The sequence below is a fragment of the Otolemur garnettii genome, unplaced genomic scaffold (genome assembly GCF_000181295.1).
Source record: "Otolemur garnettii isolate 467f Iridium unplaced genomic scaffold, OtoGar3 scaffold00086, whole genome shotgun sequence".
In the NCBI taxonomy this organism is placed as follows: Eukaryota; Metazoa; Chordata; class Mammalia; order Primates; family Galagidae; genus Otolemur; species Otolemur garnettii.
The window spans coordinates 2,472,233-2,493,068 of NW_003852481.1; the positions used below are offsets into that span (position 1 = coordinate 2,472,233).

General features: G+C 37.8%; 1 protein-coding gene and 1 non-coding gene across 2 annotated transcripts in view; both read right to left on the minus strand.

The window, feature by feature from the left end:
- Nucleotides 1–8,309: 8,309 nt before the first annotated feature.
- The window catches only part of ARHGAP20 (Rho GTPase activating protein 20), a 90,335-nt gene continuing 77,808 nt past the window's right edge, over nucleotides 8,310–20,836 (minus strand). The window contains exons 10-15 of the mRNA XM_012808153.2: nucleotides 20,030–20,211; nucleotides 18,724–18,885; nucleotides 15,060–15,169; nucleotides 12,408–12,597; nucleotides 10,896–11,010; nucleotides 8,310–10,235 (exon numbers count right to left, since the gene is read on the minus strand). Coding sequence (XP_012663607.1) covers nucleotides 8,425–10,235; nucleotides 10,896–11,010; nucleotides 12,408–12,597; nucleotides 15,060–15,169; nucleotides 18,724–18,885; nucleotides 20,030–20,211 — 2,570 coding nt within the window. The 3' untranslated portion in view covers nucleotides 8,310–8,424. The remainder of the gene's footprint in view (nucleotides 10,236–10,895; nucleotides 11,011–12,407; nucleotides 12,598–15,059; nucleotides 15,170–18,723; nucleotides 18,886–20,029; nucleotides 20,212–20,836) is intronic.
- On the minus strand, nucleotides 11,237–11,427 carry LOC111726918. Its single transcript, XR_002774582.1, has one exon. It is a non-coding gene; the product is annotated as a U2 spliceosomal RNA (small nuclear RNA).

A 20,836-nucleotide genomic window follows, 5' to 3' on the forward strand; every position in this document is an offset into this window, starting at 1 on the left:
CGTTTTCTTCTTGCTAATACGTTTTAGTTCTCTATGGATTCTAGTTATTAAACCTTTGTCAGAGATATAACCTGCAAAAATCTTCTCCCATTCTGAGGGTGGTTCCAGTTCTAAGAAGAGATGCTTTCAGTATTCCTCCATACTGTATATCGGCTGTGGGTTTGTCATAGACGGCTTCTTTCAGTTTAAGAAATGTCTATGCCTATTTTCTTAAGTATTATTAACAGAAAATGATGCTGAATTTTCTTAAATACTTTTTATGCATCTCTTGAGAAGATCATATGGTCTTTGTTTTTGCTTCTATTTGCATGTTGAATTACGTTTATGGATTTGCATTTGTTTAAATAGTCTTGCATACCTGGGATAAAGCCCACCCAATCATGATGTATAATTTTTAATGTGTAGCTATATTTTATTTGTTAGGATTCTACCAACTATTTTTTACATCAATAGTCATTAATGAACTCAGACTGTGGTTTTCTTTTTTGTTGGATCCTTTCTTGGTTTTAGTATCTGGGTGATATTTGGTTCATAAAAGAAATTGGGAAGAGTTCCTACCTTCTCAATGTTTTAGAATATGTCCTGTAATATAGGTACAAGCTCTTCTTTGAAGGTCTAGTATAATTCTGATATATTAAATTCCATCTGGTCCAGGACATTTTTTTTTGAAGCTTTTTTATTGTTGTTGCAACTATTCCAGTGTTGATACTGGTCAATATCAGTCTGTCAAAGAGTTGTCTAGTTCTTCCGTGTTAAGTATGAGGATATAGTGTGATTCCAGGTATTGGTCCATTTTCTTCACATTTTCAAATTTCTGGGCATAGAGTTTTTTGTAGTATTTAGTGATGATCTCTTGTATTTCTGTAGTATCTGTTATTATTTCACCTTTTTCATTTCTGATTAAGGTTATTAGAGATCTTTTCTGTTTCTAGTTAATCTAGCCAAAGGTTTATCAATTTTATTCATCTTTTCAAAGAACCAACTTTTTATTTTGTTAATCTTCTGAGAAGCTTCTGTTTTCAATTTCATTTAATTCTGATATAATTTTAGGTATTTCTTTTTTTCCACAAGGTTTTGGATTGGGTTGTTCTTCCTTTTACAGTTCCTTGAGATGATTCATTGAGTTGTTGATTTGTGCTCTTTCTGTTTTTTTGGATATGGTTATTTAATGTAATAATCTTCCCTATTAGGACTGCTTTTGTAGTATCCCACAGGTTTTGATATCTTGTGGCTTCATTGTTGTTTTGTTCAAGGACTCTAATGATTTCCTTCTTTATCTCCTCCTTGACTCAGCTGTCATTCAGCATAAGGTTTTTTAATTTCTATGACTTTGTGTGGGGATAAAAGCTTTTGTTGGAGTTGAGCTCTACCTTTATTCCATCATGATAGAAAAAGATACAAGGTATAATTTTTATTATTTAAATTTGTTGAGGTTTTTAATTAGTGTCCTAGGTATGATCAGTTTTAGAGAATGATCCAGGAGCTTACAAAAAGAAATTATACTTAATATTATTTGGGTAGTATGTTCTTTAAATGTCTGTTAAATTCATTTGTTCTAGAATAGTGTTTAAATCCCTTGTTTGTTTAGCTTCTGCTTAGAGGAACTGCCCAGTTCTGTAAGTGGGGAGTTGTAGTCTCTGGCTAGTAGGACATTGTAGGATAACATATTTTTCAGACTATTTAGGATTCATTTTGTAAATCTGGAAGCATTTAAGTTTGGTGTATACATATTTAGGATTAAAATGTCTTCTTGTATTTTTCTCTTGACTAGTATATAGTATCCATCTTTGTTGGCCTTTACTTTTGTTGCTTTAAAGCCAATTGTATTGACAAATAGAATTGTGACTCCTGATTTCTTCTGATTTCCATTTGTTTTGAATATCGTTTTCCAGCCCTTTGCCCTTGGTCTTATTTAGTCCTTAGAGGTTAGATGTGTTTCCTGAAGATATCACATAGTTGACTTGTGTTTTTTTTTTTTTTTTTTTTTTTTTAATCCAGTCAGCCAACTTAAGCCTCTTTAGTGGGGAATTCAGGCCATTCACATTTTTTGAGAGAATTGATAAGTATGGTGGAGTTCTCTTCATCTTGTTTTGTGGAAGTCGGTTACCTAGTTTATCACTTGGGCCATTGTGGAAGCTCAGCTTTGTCCTTTAGTTTCTGAATGTCTTTACTTTCTTGGTGGTCCATTGTGATAGTTGTGTGTATAGTATGGGTCTAAGTACTTCCTGCCATGCTGGTCTTGTAGTGGAAAATTCCTCAATATTTGCTTGTTAATAAGAGATTTGATCTCTCCATGGAATGTGAAACCTAGTTTAGCAGGATACAGAATCCTTGGCTAGGAGTTGTTTTGTTTGAGAAGATTGATGATAGGAGACCACTCTCTTCTGGCTTATAGTTTCTACTGAAAAATCCGCTGTCACCCTAAATACTTTCACCCTTGCAATTAAGCTGCTGCTCATGCCTTGCTGCCTACAGAAATTTTCTCTTTCATTTTGACCTTGACCAGGTTAATTACAGTGTATCTAGGAGATGCTCTGTTTGAACTGAGATCAACTGGGGTTTGATATCTGTCTAAAAGGTGTGTGTCTGAATCTTTGGTGTTGCTGGGGAATTTTCAGTTATGAAATCATGTAGTAAGTTTCCATGCCTTTGGATCTCTCTTCTTATACTTCAGGGATACGTATAATCCTTATGTTTGTAAACTTCATATAGTCTCATAATTTTCTAAGATATTGCTCTGCTTTAATCTCTTCTTTTTTCCTCTTTAAGTGACTGAGTTAGCTTGAGAGCCTTGTCTTCAAGTTCTGAGATTCTTTCTTCTCCATGGTTTAATCTGTTGTTGAAACTTTCTACTGTATTTTGAAACTCCCTGAATGACTCCTTAAATTCTTTAAGCTCTATTATATCTTTTTAAATTTCAATTTATCTTTCATTCATTTCTTGGGTGAATTTTTGGATTTTCTTTTGTTGGTTTTCCAGTTTCCTTTCCATTTTCTTCATTGTTTTTGCTATCCATCTTCTAAATTCCCTTTCTGTCATTTCCATGATTTCTTTATACATGAGGTCATCTGTGGTAGCTGTATTGTGATCTCTTAGTGGTTTGATTTGCTATGATTTTCATGTTGCCATAATTTTTTTTGTTGGTTCCCTTGCCTGCGTGGTTTCTTCTTGTTTACTTCCTTCCCCTATTTGCTTCTTTCACTTTCTCCTTCTCCTTAATCTTCCTTATCTCTGTGCTTTGATGTTGAAATTGTCTTTTGGTACAGGGATGAAAGAGATGGTAAAGAAAAGAGGAGAATGAGAAAGAAGAAAAATAATAACAAAAAAGACAGAAGGGTGAGAAAGATTATAGGTTGGGTATGGTAGCCTTCAACAGTATTCCAGTTGTCCGGAGGGGAATGTGGTGGGAGGATTGCCTGAGGTTTAGGCTCTTGAGAACTGTTTGAGCTAGAATGAGACCCTTCCTCTACCAAATACAGAAAGAGTAAGCTGTGCACTGTGGTAGGGACCTTTGCTCCTGCTTCTTGGAAGGCTAAAGCAGGAGGGTTGCCCAAACCCAGGGTTTCAAGGCTGTTATGAGCCAGGCCAATCCCATGACACTCTAGTCCAGGCCTCAGAGCAAGACTCTGCCCCCCACCCAGAACTAAAAATAAAACAACACAAACAAAAGATATGTTGATAATCTAAGGGAATTATAAGAGAAAGACAAGAAAAATAACTAAGAAAAGGAAGGAAAAAAAGAGCAAGAGGATAAGAAATTAATATTTAAAAAATATATATTGTGTGGACTCTAGTTGGCTTCAGGATTAGGAAAAGAAAAAAAAAAATTTAATGGACACTAGTTGGCCCTACGAGGTTTAGAAACAAACTAAAAAAAACGAACAAACAAAAGTACATCTGCTTCTGAATGGAGTGGGGGCAGAAAGTTACTAGCTAGTTGCCACAGAGATTCAGTCTTGTTTTCTTGATTTTTTAAATTTTAATCTGGGGGTGGTAGCTGCACCAGAGTTGAATTCTGTATAAGGGCAGTGAAGCCAAAGTCATGAAGTTTATGCCAAACTTTCTGGGGGATGTTCCTTGGCCATCCAAACAGTTTCTAGCAGTCAAAAGGGGAGGTGGGATCTTCCCAAGTTGGCCTATGTCTCTGTGGTAGTCAGTTTAGGAGTGTCTGTCAAAGTCCAGAAGGCAGAGTCAGTGCCAGTCTAGATTGAAGCTCTGGAAGGCTGCTTCAAACTGGGCACCCATGGGTGCCAGTCAGCTCAAGTTTTCCACATTCTCCTCTCCCTCTTTGCAGCTCTTCCCAGGTTGGGGATGCCTGGCAGCCAGGCCCCCCATTGAGCAAGTTCTATGTCTAAAGCCTGCTAAATGCCACTCCCATTAGTGCCCAGGCTCAAGCCTCCAGGTCTGTCCTAAAGAAGCAGAATGCACTTTCTAGGCCTCTGATAAATGGCTGGCTTCTGTGAAAATCAGAGTCCTCTGGGACCTCAGTTACTGCTTGTCTCACAACATACCCATGCCTGGAAGGACAGGCCTTCCTGGAATTCAGTCTGATCCCCAGCGCACCCTTACAGGGTGCCTGGTAGAGGTGGAGGAAAATCTCCTGTGGACTTAATCCTCCAGAAATTCCATGTGTAGGCTATGTCCCTGAGTCATGGTGCTCTCTTATACCTAATTTCTCTGGAGGCCTGCTGCCCTTCTTATCTTTCTTGGCTCTTGGCATCCCATGTTTTCTCACTGTGCCATGCAATCTTGCTTCTGGGTAGGATGATCCAGATGGTGGCAGCTGGTTACTCCTCTCTTTACCAAGAGCAGTTGATGAGGAGATGTCTCTAGTCCTCTATCTTGAAGCCTTCTTCTAGACTAATGTTTTTTAATATCAGAAAGTATCAAGTGCTATTCTTTTTCAAAAGCAAAATTATCTTTATTTCTGTAAAATTTAGAGAGAAATTAACATCAGTATATGTATACATTACCCAAATATAATCTGTGCCATTTATGACAGAGGAGTTTTAATCTTTACTGCCCAGTTAGAGCAAAAAATGAATTTTTTTCTGGCCTAAGGTAGTATATTTATCTGAATCCCTTTGAAATGGTGATTAAATTTACACAATGGTACCTCAGTGTATTCTGAAAGGTAAAGATACAGTAGTCATGGAGATCTAGTCAAAATTAATAAATTTATGTTATCTGAAAAGCACAGATATCTTATATGTGTCTGGGGTTATATCTTGTATGTAGCTGAGTACTCTGACATAATGGTCCAATGTTAGAAAAGAGAATCTCATACAATCTATTAAAAGTGAGCTGATGGTTCTTTTGATATAAGAATATTGACTACATTTCATTTAAGGAGCACAATAAAAACAATGCCCATTTTTATCAACTTCGGTAAATTATTTTTATGTATATTTAATTCTCTTTTAATCCCATCTGTGGCAATTTTTTTTTCCTTAATCTGTATCTTTGTTGTTAAAGTCTTCATTTTTTTATTTTCTTAAATTTATGTCCAAAACATGGCTTGTTTGGTAAATAACACTAGAGAAAATATAAAAAGAAAACAAAAACCTTTTTCTAAAGGTTTCTGACTGTGGCTTTTGACTAAAAGTTCCAAGTTCTAATTCAACGTTAATTATATTCTATGGAGTTTCCAACGTTAGGCAGAGATTTGGCTCATTAACTAGAACAATTCTACAATGGGCATTATTGCTCTAGTGGGATTATTACCTCTGCAGAATGGCATTTTATTTAACAAACAGCATGGACTTTATACATATTCATTTTCAGTGCCTGAAAACCAAACAACTTTAAAAGTTAGCAGCAGTTTCTGCAAGTACAAAAATACACATTTATTACATAACATATGGTAGTAAAATTTGTCAAGATATATTATACAAACTCAAAGCATTTTAGATAAAGCATCAGTCTAATATATTATAGATTGATGGAGTATATTAAAATGACATGAAATCTGTCTTCAAATCATACAATATATAATACTTTACAATAATATTAACAAACTTCACATTAAATATTATAGGAGTATCTAAGGGAACAGAGAGAGTAGGAATGGTTATTAAAAAACTTCAGCCAACTATTTTCTTCTATGCTTCAAATTGGTTGCATGATTTTCTACCTGCCAATATTAAAGATGCTAGAACAATTATTTTGGTAAATAGAAAAGCAATTTCTTCCAGAAAGACATTCCAGGATCTGAGAGATTCATTCACATCTTGCAGTTATTCTTTTTTGTCTTTTTTTCCTGGTCCCCTAGGAAGGATCCACATCTTGCTGTTCTGAAAGTAGTATGCCCTAAGGGTAAGGGTTGTCCCTGCTTGCTTTATTATTCATTATTACACAAAAGATGTCGATGGATACTTAAGGAGTCTGGATATATAGGAGTGGTTAGTTATAAAGTGAAATAAGTTCACATCTGTAACTGAGATGGCCAGTGTCATGAAGGAGTGCTTTGGACACAGAGTTCTAAAAGTTAATTGTAATGATTAGGGAAACAGGGCTGTGTCCCCGAGAGGTAGGTAGCACCTATGTAGCTAATACTGAAACAACTTCGTCTATCTTAAAGAAACATTTATCCCCCTATAACTTTAGGATAATGGGGAAAGAATATTTGATAACAAAGTTTCCTGGTGATTGACAAATATGGAATAATCTATCTTGTGGGAAAAAGATCCATTTGATGGTGGACTAAAGAAATCAAATGGGATCCAAGCAACTTCTTCTATGTAAGTAGTTAACGTGAAGGAATACGCACACCCATTTTTAGTGCCATTCCTTCATCTTTGTTGTCAGGGCTTCATAATCTATTCCTAGGTGGGCAGATGTATTGTTGTAGCCTTTAAGTCAAGACACAGGAGAACAGTCCATAAATATGAAATAAACTAATGGGGTATAAACCACGAACCACAGGACAGAAATGTGAAAAAACTCCTGGAAGTAAGAAAACTCAAAGGCGACGACTATCTCAGAAAGCCTGGCAGCCACCTGATTGGATACTGTATTCTGTGGCTCCTTATAACCTGTCAAACTCTAAATCACTCTCTCAATTGCCAGACTACAAACATCAGAAAAAGAATGATTTATCAGTAATTTTTTCTGGCTGACTGTAATCTAAGAGGCAGGGCTACAGGGAAACATTTCAGGGCAGAGGTGCCATGCTTTGATCAATGCTGGTAACAGCATTTGAGTAACTGAAAAAGGACAGTTGGGTTGTGGTCTTCTCCTAGACACTAAGAGAGTGAATGCCCTCAGGAGGTTGCCTTCTTTCTAAACTGCAAAAGTTGCATTTCTGAATAATGTTCCAGAACAGACACCTTTGAAAGGGCAGACTATTTGGCAAAAACATAATGCTAAAAAATTATGTCACCTACTTGTTTGGGAGGCTTTTCCTTATTAAAGCACAGGATTGGGCCTGCCATGTGGCTTCAGAGACACTAGCAGAGGGCTAGAGAAAGCATCTTCTGCAGAACAAGCATGACTTATGTGAACCGTCTGTGAGATGAGCGTCCTGAGACTAGCAGGGCAGCACAAATGAGGAACAAGGGGCTGGGGAGATGGGGGAGGTTGTACAGAGAAACCACCCACATGTTACGGAACGTTTCCTAATAAGTAGCAAGAAAACTGCTCCTAATCCTGAGAAGACAAGGATAGTTTTAGCAACCATTTCCTTTCCAACCATTTCCCTCACAGCTCTTTTTCCTGAAGCTTCTGCAAGCACCTCAACATAAAGAGAAAACAAATTGACAAATAAAGCCAACAAAAACTGACGTCATCTACCCAGAGGGCCTGGATTACTGTTTTCTCCACTCTGGCTGCATGAATGGGCTGGTTCCTGGAATGAGTCTGTGAAGACATGAGACCATAAAATGCCACAGAAAAGAACATGGCTTAGATTTGGGGAAAAGTTTAAAGTGATTTTCTTCATTACTGGACATGCTTTTTTTTCTTAAAAGCTTTGATCATTAGCCTTTTTCTTGTCTAGTTATTAAAAAACATTCCATAAAATGTGGGTGGTTTCTCTCTACAACCCCCGGCCCCCAGCCCCTTGTTCCTCATTTGTGATGCCCTGCTAGTCTCAGGACACTAATCTCACAGACTGTTCACATAAGTCATGCTTGCTCTGCAGAAGATGCTTTCTCTAGCCCTCTGCTAGTATCTCTGAAGCCACATGATAGGACTAATCCTGTGTTTCAATAAGGAAAATCCTCCAAACTTAAGTGACAACGTTTTTTACCATAAAGTTTTTGCAAAATAATCTCAATAAAAAGAATTACTTTGATATCTTATTAGCTGTGATTATCCTTATGCTCCCTCTCCCAGGTATCTCCTACAAAAGGGTCATATGAATATTGGCTTTATGTTATTATTATCTCATTTCTGGTTCTTGTGGAGATCAGTTTCTTATTATGGTTAAATGTCTTTGGTTAAATGTTTGTCCCCAACATCATAGAGTACTGCAGGCCCTGAACCTGGGCTGGCCACAGCCTCCACAGTCCAAGAGCTGGCTGAGGCTCCTTCACAAGCCAGAGAATCAGAAGAGCCCAGGCCACCATGATCTACCTCCTCATGTGACTTCATATACAGCTTGAGTCTGCTTTCTACCAGGCTGAATCGAGAGCTACAGGGTCCGTCTGAGTCCTGGCAGGGAGAAGAACTACACCACAGTCCCTCAGCTGCCCTTAGGGGAATGTCGTTCTGTTTCTCTTGCAGTGAGTTGTCTTCTGCAACACCAGAAGCATTAGGAGGTGGCTCCAAGGGTCCTTGTAGGGAACCTATTTTCTTTTCCTCTGGTCTTGCTGCCTTTGCTTTCTTTTTGAGAGACCAGTTTTTCAAACTGGCCACACCATTTCTCAACCACGTGGTGGGATGGAGAGTTACAGAATGTGCTTGTGAATGCCGCTCTTTGGTGTCCTTTTCTGTGTACGACAGGCAGCTGCTGTCCTGTCCTGTTGAGGGACCGGGCAATTCAGAAACAAGGCTGGAACCGCTATAGCTGGGAGAAAACTTTTCCTGTTGTCTTTGAGCCTGAAAAGTGCAGTCTGTTGGAGAGGAAGTTTCAGTGGGTGTAAACACGGAGTGTTCCGAAATCTGAGAGAAAGCGCTGTCCTGGGAGCTCCCTGGTGTGCCTGACGGGGAAGTGCCTGGAGACGATAAGCTGGAATAGCTAGTCCTTGGGCAGAGGGATAATCTTGGGGGTAAAACCTTCTCAGTGTTTTGGTTTGTGGCACTACTCTTGCCCACCTCAATCCCCAGGATCAAACTCTGATTAATAAGCTTTTGTCCCTCTATTTGCAAAGACTTATGCCGTTTGAGGTAATCCTCCTCTTCATGCAAAAGAACAGATTCCCAGCTGCTTTTATGCTGCTTGTTAGAAGAAATCCCCCAGAGAAGGGGCAGTTTGCCTTTCTGGTCATCTATGCTGGGCTCTGAGCAGCGCCGTTGTTTTCTTGAACTCTTGAGGGCATCTGCTGTGTGTGGTGGGGAGTATCCAGATGTATCCGCATCAAACAGCTGATGCCTGGAATGATCCTGGGAGGACACAGAAATGGCCAATGGCTTGGACTTACACAAAAGTTTCTTGCAATTTCCTTCACTACCAGACAAGCTTTTCTTCTTAATGTTTTGATTAGTGGAATTTTTCTTGCTGGTATTAGTGCTTGGGAGTAAACTCTGTTTACAACATATCTTGCCTCCTTCCTGGAGGGGCTGTTTCTGCTTTAGATAATCCCCATCTTTTTGACAGAGAACTGCATCGCAGCTGGACTTGCGTAGCTTTTTCTGATAAAACTCCCTGAGAGAGGAAAGCTTTGAATCCAGGTGGTAGATGCTGGGCTCTGAGCAGTGCCGGTTTCGCCTCACACGTTTTGCAGCTTCTGCTGCGGCTGTGGACAGGTGGCTGCGTGTGACAGATGGGGCCTTGGCAGGATCCTGCAGGGGGATATTTCTGCACACTCTAGCAAACGCTGGCTTGGATTCAAGAGGTTGTTCTATTTGAGCATCATCTTCTTTAGAATGGTCTGAGTCAAAGTCATTCAGGGTTAACAGGTCTTCCACTTCAGGTTGGTCAAGGTCGTAGTCGCTGAAGGTTAAAATAGAGTCCATGCTTCTGCTCCCCTGGCCAAGTTTCTTTACTATGTCACTGCATGGGCCATCAACATCCTCATTTAGTTCATTTTCTAAGCTGTCATAAGAGGAGTCACTCAGTTGGAAGCGAGAAGTATCTGTCAAAAAATCAAACCATGATTAACATTTTTACTTAGCACAAATACAGCACACAGCACTAAAAACCAAATATGGTGCTTCGTTTAATTCTCTTTTCATGTATTCAAATTCCTACTCTTAAGAAAGAAAAAATATTTTATAATCTTCCCAAATGTTAGTATAGAATAAAAGAAGAAACCCCTCTGGGGTATTCTAGGTTTTCCTCAGGTCCTAATGAATGGGCTTTCCTTAAGTAAGATTTTCTCAAAGCAACGAACATGTTGTAAGACCAAAAAATGGTAAAGAATATGAAGAAATTAATGCTAGATATACCGAGATTCTGGATAAGTCTCTGCCTTCTAACACGGATTGTTAGTTGGCGTACAAAATTAACTCTAGCTGTAGGGTATCCATTCACTAACCTACGAATTTTTTTTACAGAATTCTTTAATACCCATTATCTTATTTAATATTTATAAAAACCACAAAGACATTATTTTTATCTACATTTTATAGATGAAGACTGATGTTCAGTGGCATGAAGTTACTGCTCAAAGGTAACATAACTAGTAACGGGTGGTACAGGAATTCCTATTCTGGAAGGCTCCAGGAACACCACTGTCCCAGCGTCTTCACAGACATGAGACTATATTTCACAAAACCAATTAAATTCACAATACCTGAGGTATTTCCTCTAGTGTCACATCTCCCTGAAACCTCTCTAAAAAGGGAAGTGATTTCTTCTCCAAATATTCTACAGCAATTTTCAATCAGAAATTGTAAAAGCAGGGTAATCTATACAAAAAAAGGGGACAAAAATGAAGTGCCAGTTTTCATGTAACATGTATATAAATCACGTTTCATATATAAATTCTGATTTTAATGACAATAAAAGCAAATGTGTCCTAAGAAGAATTCATATCTGTTTTAAAAGTATATAAAATAGTTCTCCCTAAAAACTATGATAATTTCAAGAGTACTTTGGGTACTGGGCATAGAAATTAATTTTTTTTTTTTAAATTACTGGTGCACCATTCCTGGAAGTACTGCAATACCAGGTCGCTGTGTGGAGTGGACGGAGCAAGCTCCTATTCCAACTTTCTGCTCCAAAAATCCACCCAATACATTATCCTCGGATAGAGGATGCATCAGACACTAAACTGACAAGAACTAATACCACACTTGATCTTAGTCAAAAGGCTAAGAAGTGATCACAGAAATTAATTTTAATCAGGCATTGAAGTTATTACTTGTGGCCTTGGCCTGTGTTAACATTTATACCAATGGCTCTCGATCTTTAAAATTAGAGTCATTTCAAACATTCTCACTAAGGTCTCGGGTGAAGAAATATACTTTGTTATTAAAATTTTAAAGCATTATTAGACAAAGAATTCTCAAAAGCATTCTTATGTAAAGGGCAGGAGGTCATAAGCTTGGGCAGTAGGATCCTCTGCAGATGTATCATGAGGGAGAGAGACAGCTAGAAAGAACACCTGTCTGTTTCCTGACTGGTCTTTATCCACGCACTTGACTGAATAGGCTACATGTACACTGCCTGCCACTGGGCTCCCTAACTAGAGGTGCCTCAGGGAAGAGATATTAGGGAGCTCTGCACCTCCACTGGGATGTAAAAGAACTTCTCTATAGTTTTCCCATCCTAGCAGTTGAGGCCAAGGGGCAGGAGAAATAATGACAGCAAAAGAAAGTGGTTATCTTCAAACACTTTATTAACTGCCAGGAATTATAGGAATGTGATTTTTCAGCAGGTACTAGAGTATCACCACTTCCACTTTTGCAGGTAAGGACGCTGTTGGTCAGTGTAACTGACTTTGCTCAAGATTATACCTCCGGCAAGTGGTGGGCTAAGAATGAACCTTGGCTTGCCTAACTCCGTCTTATTTTTTTAAAACCATATCAGCTGCTTTCTTATCTTTCATATCGTATGGTTTAAGTCAGTCATAGTATTTAGACTCCTTAAAGGGAAAGAGAAGGAAATAAATTGTTATCACTTTTCTGCTTGACAAATCACTTTACAAGGATAGAATAAATCATCCCGTAGTTAGTAAACTTAAATTTATAAGGAAGTATACTAAGGTTATTTAAGAAATAGTCTTTTAAAATTAATCCCCCAAATTTCAGTTTCAAAATGGGGATTCAATCCCTCAGGGCATAAAATGAAAAAAATTCATTACCTTTTTTGTAAATTCATTTTCTAGTTCTGGGCTACAAGAAGTAGGAGGCCAAAGAACGCTTGGAGCAATACACACCGCTAAATTAAATGCATTCATCTGATTGGATGAGGAATGTTGCTCAATGTTGTGTAATACCCCAAAAAGATACCTCAGGAGAACAACATTGGCTCTTGGAAGCTGGTCTAATAGCCTAAAGACAGAAAAATGCACTCTTTAAGCAAGACATTTCATTGAAAACTTGTAAAGACAGGCAATCCTAACTGGGTATGAGGAAGAGGGTGAATCAGGAACCCAGCTCAGATCTGCAAGTTTCAGTTAGCAGGGTACCCAGCAAGTGAGGGCTGCCTATACAGAAAGAGAAATAAACATTGGGGATTTGTTTTTCTGTATTTTTGTATAGGTCTTCAGACCTCAATGAAAATAAAAAAATGCAGAAAAATATCTCATCTAAACAAAAAAATTGCCTGAAATATTTCCCCGAGAAGCAGCACAATGTGTTTAAACTTAGCCAAATCCTGTAACATTACAGAATATTCTTGACCTAAACCCACAGAAACCTTTCTGATAAAATCAACACATTGACTACTACACAAGAAAACATTTCCCCCCCTTGGGCCCACAGCATTTAAAAAAGCAATTAAATTTAAAGTGCCCGTTTATTTTCAAGTAGCAACATAGTAAGGCTATCTCTTGCTAAGCACCCAAATCTTAGCTACAAAGATGTCCAGGTCCATTCTGAGGGTTTATGCCCCACTCCACCAGCTTCTAAGGTTGATTTTGTCCAAATCTTTCATTGCTATTGCTTTCACATATAATGCAAACTTATAGTAGTATATTTTCTACTTTTCCAATTTGGTAATTGGTAAGGGATTTTTTTTGTTTATTTTTTTGAGACAGAGTCTCACTATGTAGCCCTCGGTAGAGTGCGTGGCATCACAGCTCATAGCAGCCTCCAACTCTTGGGCTTAAGTGATTCTCTTGCCTCAGCCTCCCAACTAGCTGGGACTATAGGTGCCTGCCACAATGCCTGGCTTTTTTTTGTTGCAGTTGTTTAGCTGGCCTGGGTCGGGTTTGAACCCGCCACTCTTGGCTGGTGCCGTAGTGGCTGGCGCCGTAACCACTGTGCTATGGATGCCAAGCTGGTAAGGTATTTTTAAAATGATTATTCACTACAAATGACCTTTTGCTACTATCCTGAAAACATATATGAACTGATATCCATGACTGTTGCTTTTTTAAAAAAAGAATTTGCAACCTGTAGAAAACAAGGTCATCTGACTCCCACTTGCCCAAATAGCAGAAAAGCCTTTCTTCAGTATTATTATATTGGGTATAGTTTTGTAAGGATAAATTATGAAGGAGTTTGAAATAGACCAAAAGATTACTGGGTGTACTCAATGGAAAATAAGGCTTATAGTAAGTATATGCTTCTGGGATACTATAGGGTCCCCTAAGCCTTTTTACAACAAGAGCTATTTTACAACTCTGCAAGTTGTAGATAACTGATAGCAGTGTACATAATACTTTGCTAAAGACCTAAAAATTCTGTCTGGTGGAGAGACAACTGATTTATCTGCACCCCTGCTCTGGTAGAAAAAGTGAGTTTCATATCTTTTTATAAATTAATTTCAGTATTTCTAATTAAACTACTTAAGTTATGATAGTTTGAAATCTATAAAGATGGTTGCAACATTTTGTTGGTTCCTATATCAATTAATAATTAAAATCTTTCAGTTATATTTATTTGTATATTTGCATGAGACTCATAATATTACCCCCTTAAAAAAAATCCCCCTTCAAAAGCTTATGGACAATGAGCAACCAAATGAAAGTAAAGGTAGTATCTTTTTAGATGGCTTTAGTTTCAGGTATCTTCAAAGGATATGCTATGTTTCCCCTATAAAAAGTGTTTACCAATAGCAGTATATGGATAATTCATATTTGACAAGCACATGCAAATAAATGATAGTGGGATTATTGAGTTTTCATAGAACTGGAAGTATTGCTTTTTGTTAGTGGACATTTCTTTCCTATTCTCTTATAATGTAAAAATGTCCAGGAATGGATGTACTGAGTTCTACTAACAACTGCCCTTTGCTTGAGTAGAAGCAGTGCATTCTTTGTGATCAGACTGAGACTTGGTGATTCTTGTTTTCCTTGACACTTCTCAAAGAGTTAACAATTCTCTCCTGTGCTCCCGCAGTACTCTTCAAATATCTCTGGTATAACACTGATTATACTGCATGATTACTATAAGTCTTGGTTTATCTATCTATATCAAACTACAGTCCTTTAGAAGAAGGAATAGGTCATTTTCTCTCTATGACCTCAAGTTGCTTGATGAATTATTTAAGGAGCTGTCTGGTTAAATATTTACCAAAATTAAGATCATAAACTGTAGACTGGGCCTTCAGTATTAGTTAGTGAACTAATGAATTACAGCTCCTATCAATTCAGATATACAGAGGGTGTACGATGTTCAAGTATTCCATGTTAAGAGAAGTAGGGGAGAGATCATAACAATGAAAAGATAGCGTAATTCTATTTTAAAACTGGTCTCCATGAAAATGACTTTGATTTTTAATAGAAAAGCATATAAGATATAAATTTTTAAAAAGTGTTTTTGAGACATGACCAAATTAGAACAATTACCTTTGAATTGTATTTATTTTCTCTTCATCATTTCCTTGATCCATTACACAGACCCAGTGATCATAGAGATCTGATGAAAAAATACTTCCTGGAATATTTCGTAGAAAATCCTTACATAGATGAGAAAACAAATATTTTAAATCATTATTCTCATGCCAAACATGTATTAGAGGAGTCAGAAATAAAACATCTTGTTGAAAAGTTCAGTTACATCCTCCCTTCCGTTTAACTACAAAGAGCTCTGCTACCATTCTCCACTGACTTGTGGACAAGGAAACACATGCTTTGATATTTTCCTAACAAAAGCCACTGGGATAACTGAGGGCTGGATTATAGTGAGAAAGATAAAGGACAACCGGTTTAGGTGGAACCTCCTGTATGCATATATTGTATCAAACTACTCATCATGACAGGCTATGGCAGTAAGCATTCTAAGTCTTCTTTTTTCCTTTCTTTAAATGGCTAGTTCAAAGAAATGCACCAAGTTGTCTGTGAGGTTCATAATCTGGCAATCATTCATTCAGTCATCCTACACGTGCTTATACATATACGCCAAGCACTGCTTGAGGTACTAGGGATAGAAAAGTGAATAAAAACGTTCCTGTTATGTTAGAATTTTATATTTCTCTTGTATTGGTGCACAATTGCCTCAAGAGGTTTACTTAAGGATTTCTCCTGTATTCCATACACAAGGGTTCTCACATACTTGGGGAGAGAAAGCATTCCGGTGATAGCTGGGATCTGGGAGCACCCCCATGCCTGATGCACACTAAGTGACATGTCCACGGTGCATAATCCATTCTTGGAGACCCTAATCTGGTGAGACCACCGGTGGGGCTGGGTGTGCTTAAACCAAACCACAACGCAAACAGGATATGACCAAAAGCATTTGTTGTTTGGCTTTTGTTAACAAAAGCTTAAAAGCAAACAAATTTTGGTCCTGATCCTAGACAGTTGATTATAGGCCAACTCTTTCCATTGCTTTTGGTGTGTATTAGCAATACCAAGCTTGCAGTATGATCTCCATCTCAGTGAACTGTAGGCAGAGCAAACTCATTTCATGTGTAAGCATTATACCTATGGTTGGCTGCCTACTTGCAATTTCCTGTTTTTGACATAGAGACAGGTGAAAGTCTGCAATTGGATAATTTTAACTCTTGCTGGAAAACCAAATCAATAACTTTATGTGCTTTATAGAAGTCAACACATAACTCACTACTTATATCATGTTCCATATCACTAATATGGAAGCTGTGATAACTTATTGTTACAGTTAGCTGACCATGTGGGCATCCTCCCCACTTATGAGCTTCTCCAGGGTAGGGACAGACCTTCTTTGTAAACATCAATGCCAAGCGAGGTCCCAGCCATAGTAGATGTCATTACAGAACTGCTGCTAATGTCATATGGCCAAACATTAATGAGGGACAAGAGAACGCCAGTCAACTGTAAATGAAATTCAAAGGTAATTTTAAGAATCTCTTTGCCATCATGTCACTTTAATACCATTTATTTTCTTTTTAGAGTAGTTAACAAGAAGGAAGATGGGCTGATTCAAAGTCTTCCTCTGTTCTACAATTTCTTATTTCTTTCAGTAGAAATGTCCCTGGATGCTTGTGATTCAGGTATACCATCACAGAGTCACCTCTTCTTGGGTAAAGCTATTGAGTTTTCATAATACCAAACTAATTTTAGCTGCTGCACCCACTTTAAAAGTCAGATTTAGAAGAGGCAAAATCTGTTATTTCAAAAAGGGGGAGTGACAATAGCTCTTTTAAGATCTCAGTGGAAAACATACTTATGATCTGTCTTGGAGAAAAACATCATTCAATCTTAAACCTACACTTGAAAGATAATAACTTGGTAACATCTCAATGAACTCTCCCACAGCTGGAATAATAAGTTATGAAATACAACCACCATAACAGCTGAAAGGGATGTGAGATGTAGTTCTGAATTGCAACCACCAACTCATGGCACTCAACTGAAGGTCTCTTTCCCTCCAAAACCAGAGCTTAGGCCATCAGCAGAGCTCGCAAATTCATTTCAGATGAGATTCTGCAGGATTAAATATGAGCTTTTCCTCAAAGGTCTAATGGAATAAAGTTTTGGTATCTCAAGCAATTTTTGTCCAATTACAGTTTGAAAAATTGAAATTATATTTTAGCAAAACCAGCATAAGGGAAAAATGAAAGAAAAACTTTAAGTACCATTTCAAAACAGTCTTAACATGAAACAAAACAAAAGCTCCCAAAATTTTAGTAAAAATGATGTACTTTTTTTGCAACCACTTGGAAGAAATGGGAATAAAATGTAGTTATAGGATAAAACTTCAATTACTTGGAACCCATTTAGCCAGACTCTTCAATCATTTGAATCATTTTTTATCTTTTTGTTTTTAGATTAATATTTATATAATCTTAAACACAATTTAATGCTTTTAGAACTATGCTCCTTTGCAAGAGCCTCAAAAATTTTGCCCCAAATTTTAAGTAGCATGATGCTGTGAAGAACAGCATATGAGACTATTTTTCTAAGACAGAGTTTACCTTAAAGGTAAGAAGGATGGAAATAAACCTAATTATATGAAAAACAAAAACAACTCACCCTGCACATATAACTGGCCAAGCATACCACGTACATCTGTGTTTCAGGATTGAGGAGTAATTAACAAACCCTGTGCAAAACAATGACCCTACTTCAAACTCTCTGACTCTGCTGCTAAAGTCTACAGCAAGGTTTGCTACCTGGTTGTCTGTGAAGTCATGAAGTAAGATCTATAAGCAGCTGGCCACTAGGCTGTAAGGTTCTTTTTCATTGCGGTTTCCTTAATTTGCCTCAGGCTCTGAGATGCAGGTTGGGGCTGTCTCTGCCCCTGGCTCTGGTGCCTTCCAATACCTTGGGAGATAAGAGCCTAAGACAGTTTGCAGAATCTATTGGTGGGGTGAAAAGCTCTGCTTAAAGCTGGTTTTAACTCTAGGGGCATTTCAAAGAATGTGCGGCAAAAAATATTTTAGAACTCAATAACCTTTCATTATAACTGAAGATGTAACTTAAGCAATGAGAGTTGAAAGGTAAGACCATAAAGAATGTCAAACATGGTAAAGGTAAAAGAAAAGCCACAGGTCGAAGTCATTTCTACTCAGCTTTTAAAGGAAAAGGAATTAGGGCACAAGGGAAGGGGTATCTGTGATGACTTTGTAAATGAATGGAATACTCAGCAGAAATTTTTTGTTCCAATTGTAAGGCAAATATTATGGTAAACTTCTGTAACAACTTTTAAAGGTTTAACAAAAGTTTACTTTTGGAAACCTTCACTAGGAAGACAGTGGGATAGGGAAGAAATCATCACGAGCAGGAATGTCTGTTTTGGTAAACATGCGTGTTTTGATTTTTTTAAATTTTAATTAAATTTTATTTTTTACATTGGGTGGCAGACGTGAAGATGAGATTAGTGTGGGATTGAAAAAAACATTTTAAAAGCATATCTGACATGTCGTATCATTGGTGGTAGTTTCTAAAGTCCAATATTGACTTTGTGAATTTTTTTAACACTTTTTGATTCTAAATCTATTATAAGTATAGAAATAATGTTCATAATGATAAAAAAAAAATCTTCTCCAGAGCTACACCATGGGGTGAGTTAAGAGAGAACTTCGCCTACCTTTAAGACACATGCTAACACAAAAGCAGTTTCACAGTCTAGTTGGACTTCGACTCCAGAATTCAGTTTCTCTTTTAGTTCTCTGCAGGATTTCATATTGGCTGGTTGCCTGAAGACGCCTTTTGTGAGTGGTCCTTTTTCATTGAGAAACAAAAGCACATCCTATGGGGAAGCAAAGGGGAAAATAAATGGCACTTCACACACACAAACGGCTTTCTTTGGCTGCCAGAGGCCAGGGCCTATGAGGGTAAAAGCTCTGGAGGACAGGAGCTGGCTAGTTGGCTGGAAGCATTAAGATCAATTTTTTGGAGAACAGATGGTGATTACTAGGGGCTGAGGGCAGTTGGGGGGAGGGTCAAGGAGATGTTAGTCAAAGGATATGAAATTTCATCAGATAGGATTAAATTCCAGGGATCTACTTTATAAGATTGTAACTACCATTAACAATGCATTGTATTCTGAAAAACTGGCAGAAAAAGATTTTAAGTGTTTTCTAATTTTACTTTCTTTCCATCTCTATGATCCCTGCTTGCAGTATGGGAGGAGAATAGGTTTGGAGAGAAGCAATCCATGGGATCTGAAACCTAGTTATGCCATGTACTCATTGTGTAACCTTGGGTAAAGTTCTGGAGCTTTACAAAAATTTGAAAGTAGGGATGATGATACAATAATCAGAAACCCCTAAATTAGCTGTGAAGGATAAAACAATAGTGTGTAGACTAATGGACGGCACCTCCAGGTGCACGATACAGCATTAAATGCCATCCATGCAGCACAGTGCCCAGAGGGTAAGCAATACAGTCTGCCTAACAGTGATCAATTTAATAGATCAGTTGGAGAGAATATAAACTCAGTGGCTTTCATCTGACCCATTTTATATACAGAAGATAATTGTCAGAGACTGTATCTTTTTGCTGAAACACCTGAAATACAAATAAAATAGTTCCTAGAACTCAAATGTAAGGTTGAGTGTTCTCTGATACTAAAGTGATAAAATGCTTTCAGAACAATGTGGATTTCAAGAAACGATTTCTGAGGGATGAGAAGATGCCCTGTCTACAGAGCCAACTCTGTAATTTAACTGAGCAGACTTCTGTGGCTCTTTCTTGTCATCAGCACACCAGGTTATTTCTTCCTATTATGTCTTCCTTATGATTCTACAATAGCTAAATCAGATTTTTATATAATAAAGATTCTTAGTCAAAACCAGGGCTGTAGTGTTTCCATCTGGGAACAGATTTATCTCCAGGGCTCTCCCTTCTAAAATCCCCTTTCCCATTAATTTATAGGCCAAAATGAGTCTTACCAAGATAGGTCTGGGCAGATTGTCATTCTCACAGATATCTGGCAGAGAAACTCCAAAAAGCTGTCCTGCCGCAGGAGATGTTGGTGGTGACACGGGGAAGTTGTCCAGGTGAGTGGTAGAACCCCGCCAAAAGGCCCAGTTTATGATAGATCTTCTCCTTTTAAATGTCTTATGACCTGAATCTAAGAATAGGGTGAGATTGTTAGCAAAACTAGTTTAATTCGCTTAACCTTATTTTTATAATTTCCCTTTTATGGTATGTTCATTATGGTGGCTCAAAGTAAAACCTTTTGCTATTGATGATTCAATCTGTAAGATTTCATAATAATATTTCATAGATGAAAGAAGACTCAAGGAAGGAAGAATCAAATGTTTAGGTTCTCCCATCCATCTGTGGGATGCTGGTCTGTTTAACTTGAGTTTTAGAAGTAAATTTTCAGAGGTGAAAGAATAGTTCCTTTATTGACTGTAATGGCTTAAAGCAAAAAGCATTACATACCAACACACACATTTTCCAATTTTAAAGATGAGAACAGGCATGAAAAATGTTTAAATTGGATCATAATTATATAGTGATAAAGAAAAAGTAAGAAGAAAGGAAGGAGAGAAGAAGAGGGGAAGGGGAAGTAGGAGCAGGAGGAGGACAAGATGACTGGGAGAGGATGAAGGAGAAGAAGCGGGGCAGTAAGGAGAGAAGCGTCTCCATAAAGATGTTCTCCAGAAAGGGCAGTAAGGAGAGAAGCGTCTCCATAAAGATGTTCTCCAGAAAGGGCAGTAAGGAGGAGAGAAGTGACTCCATAAAGATGT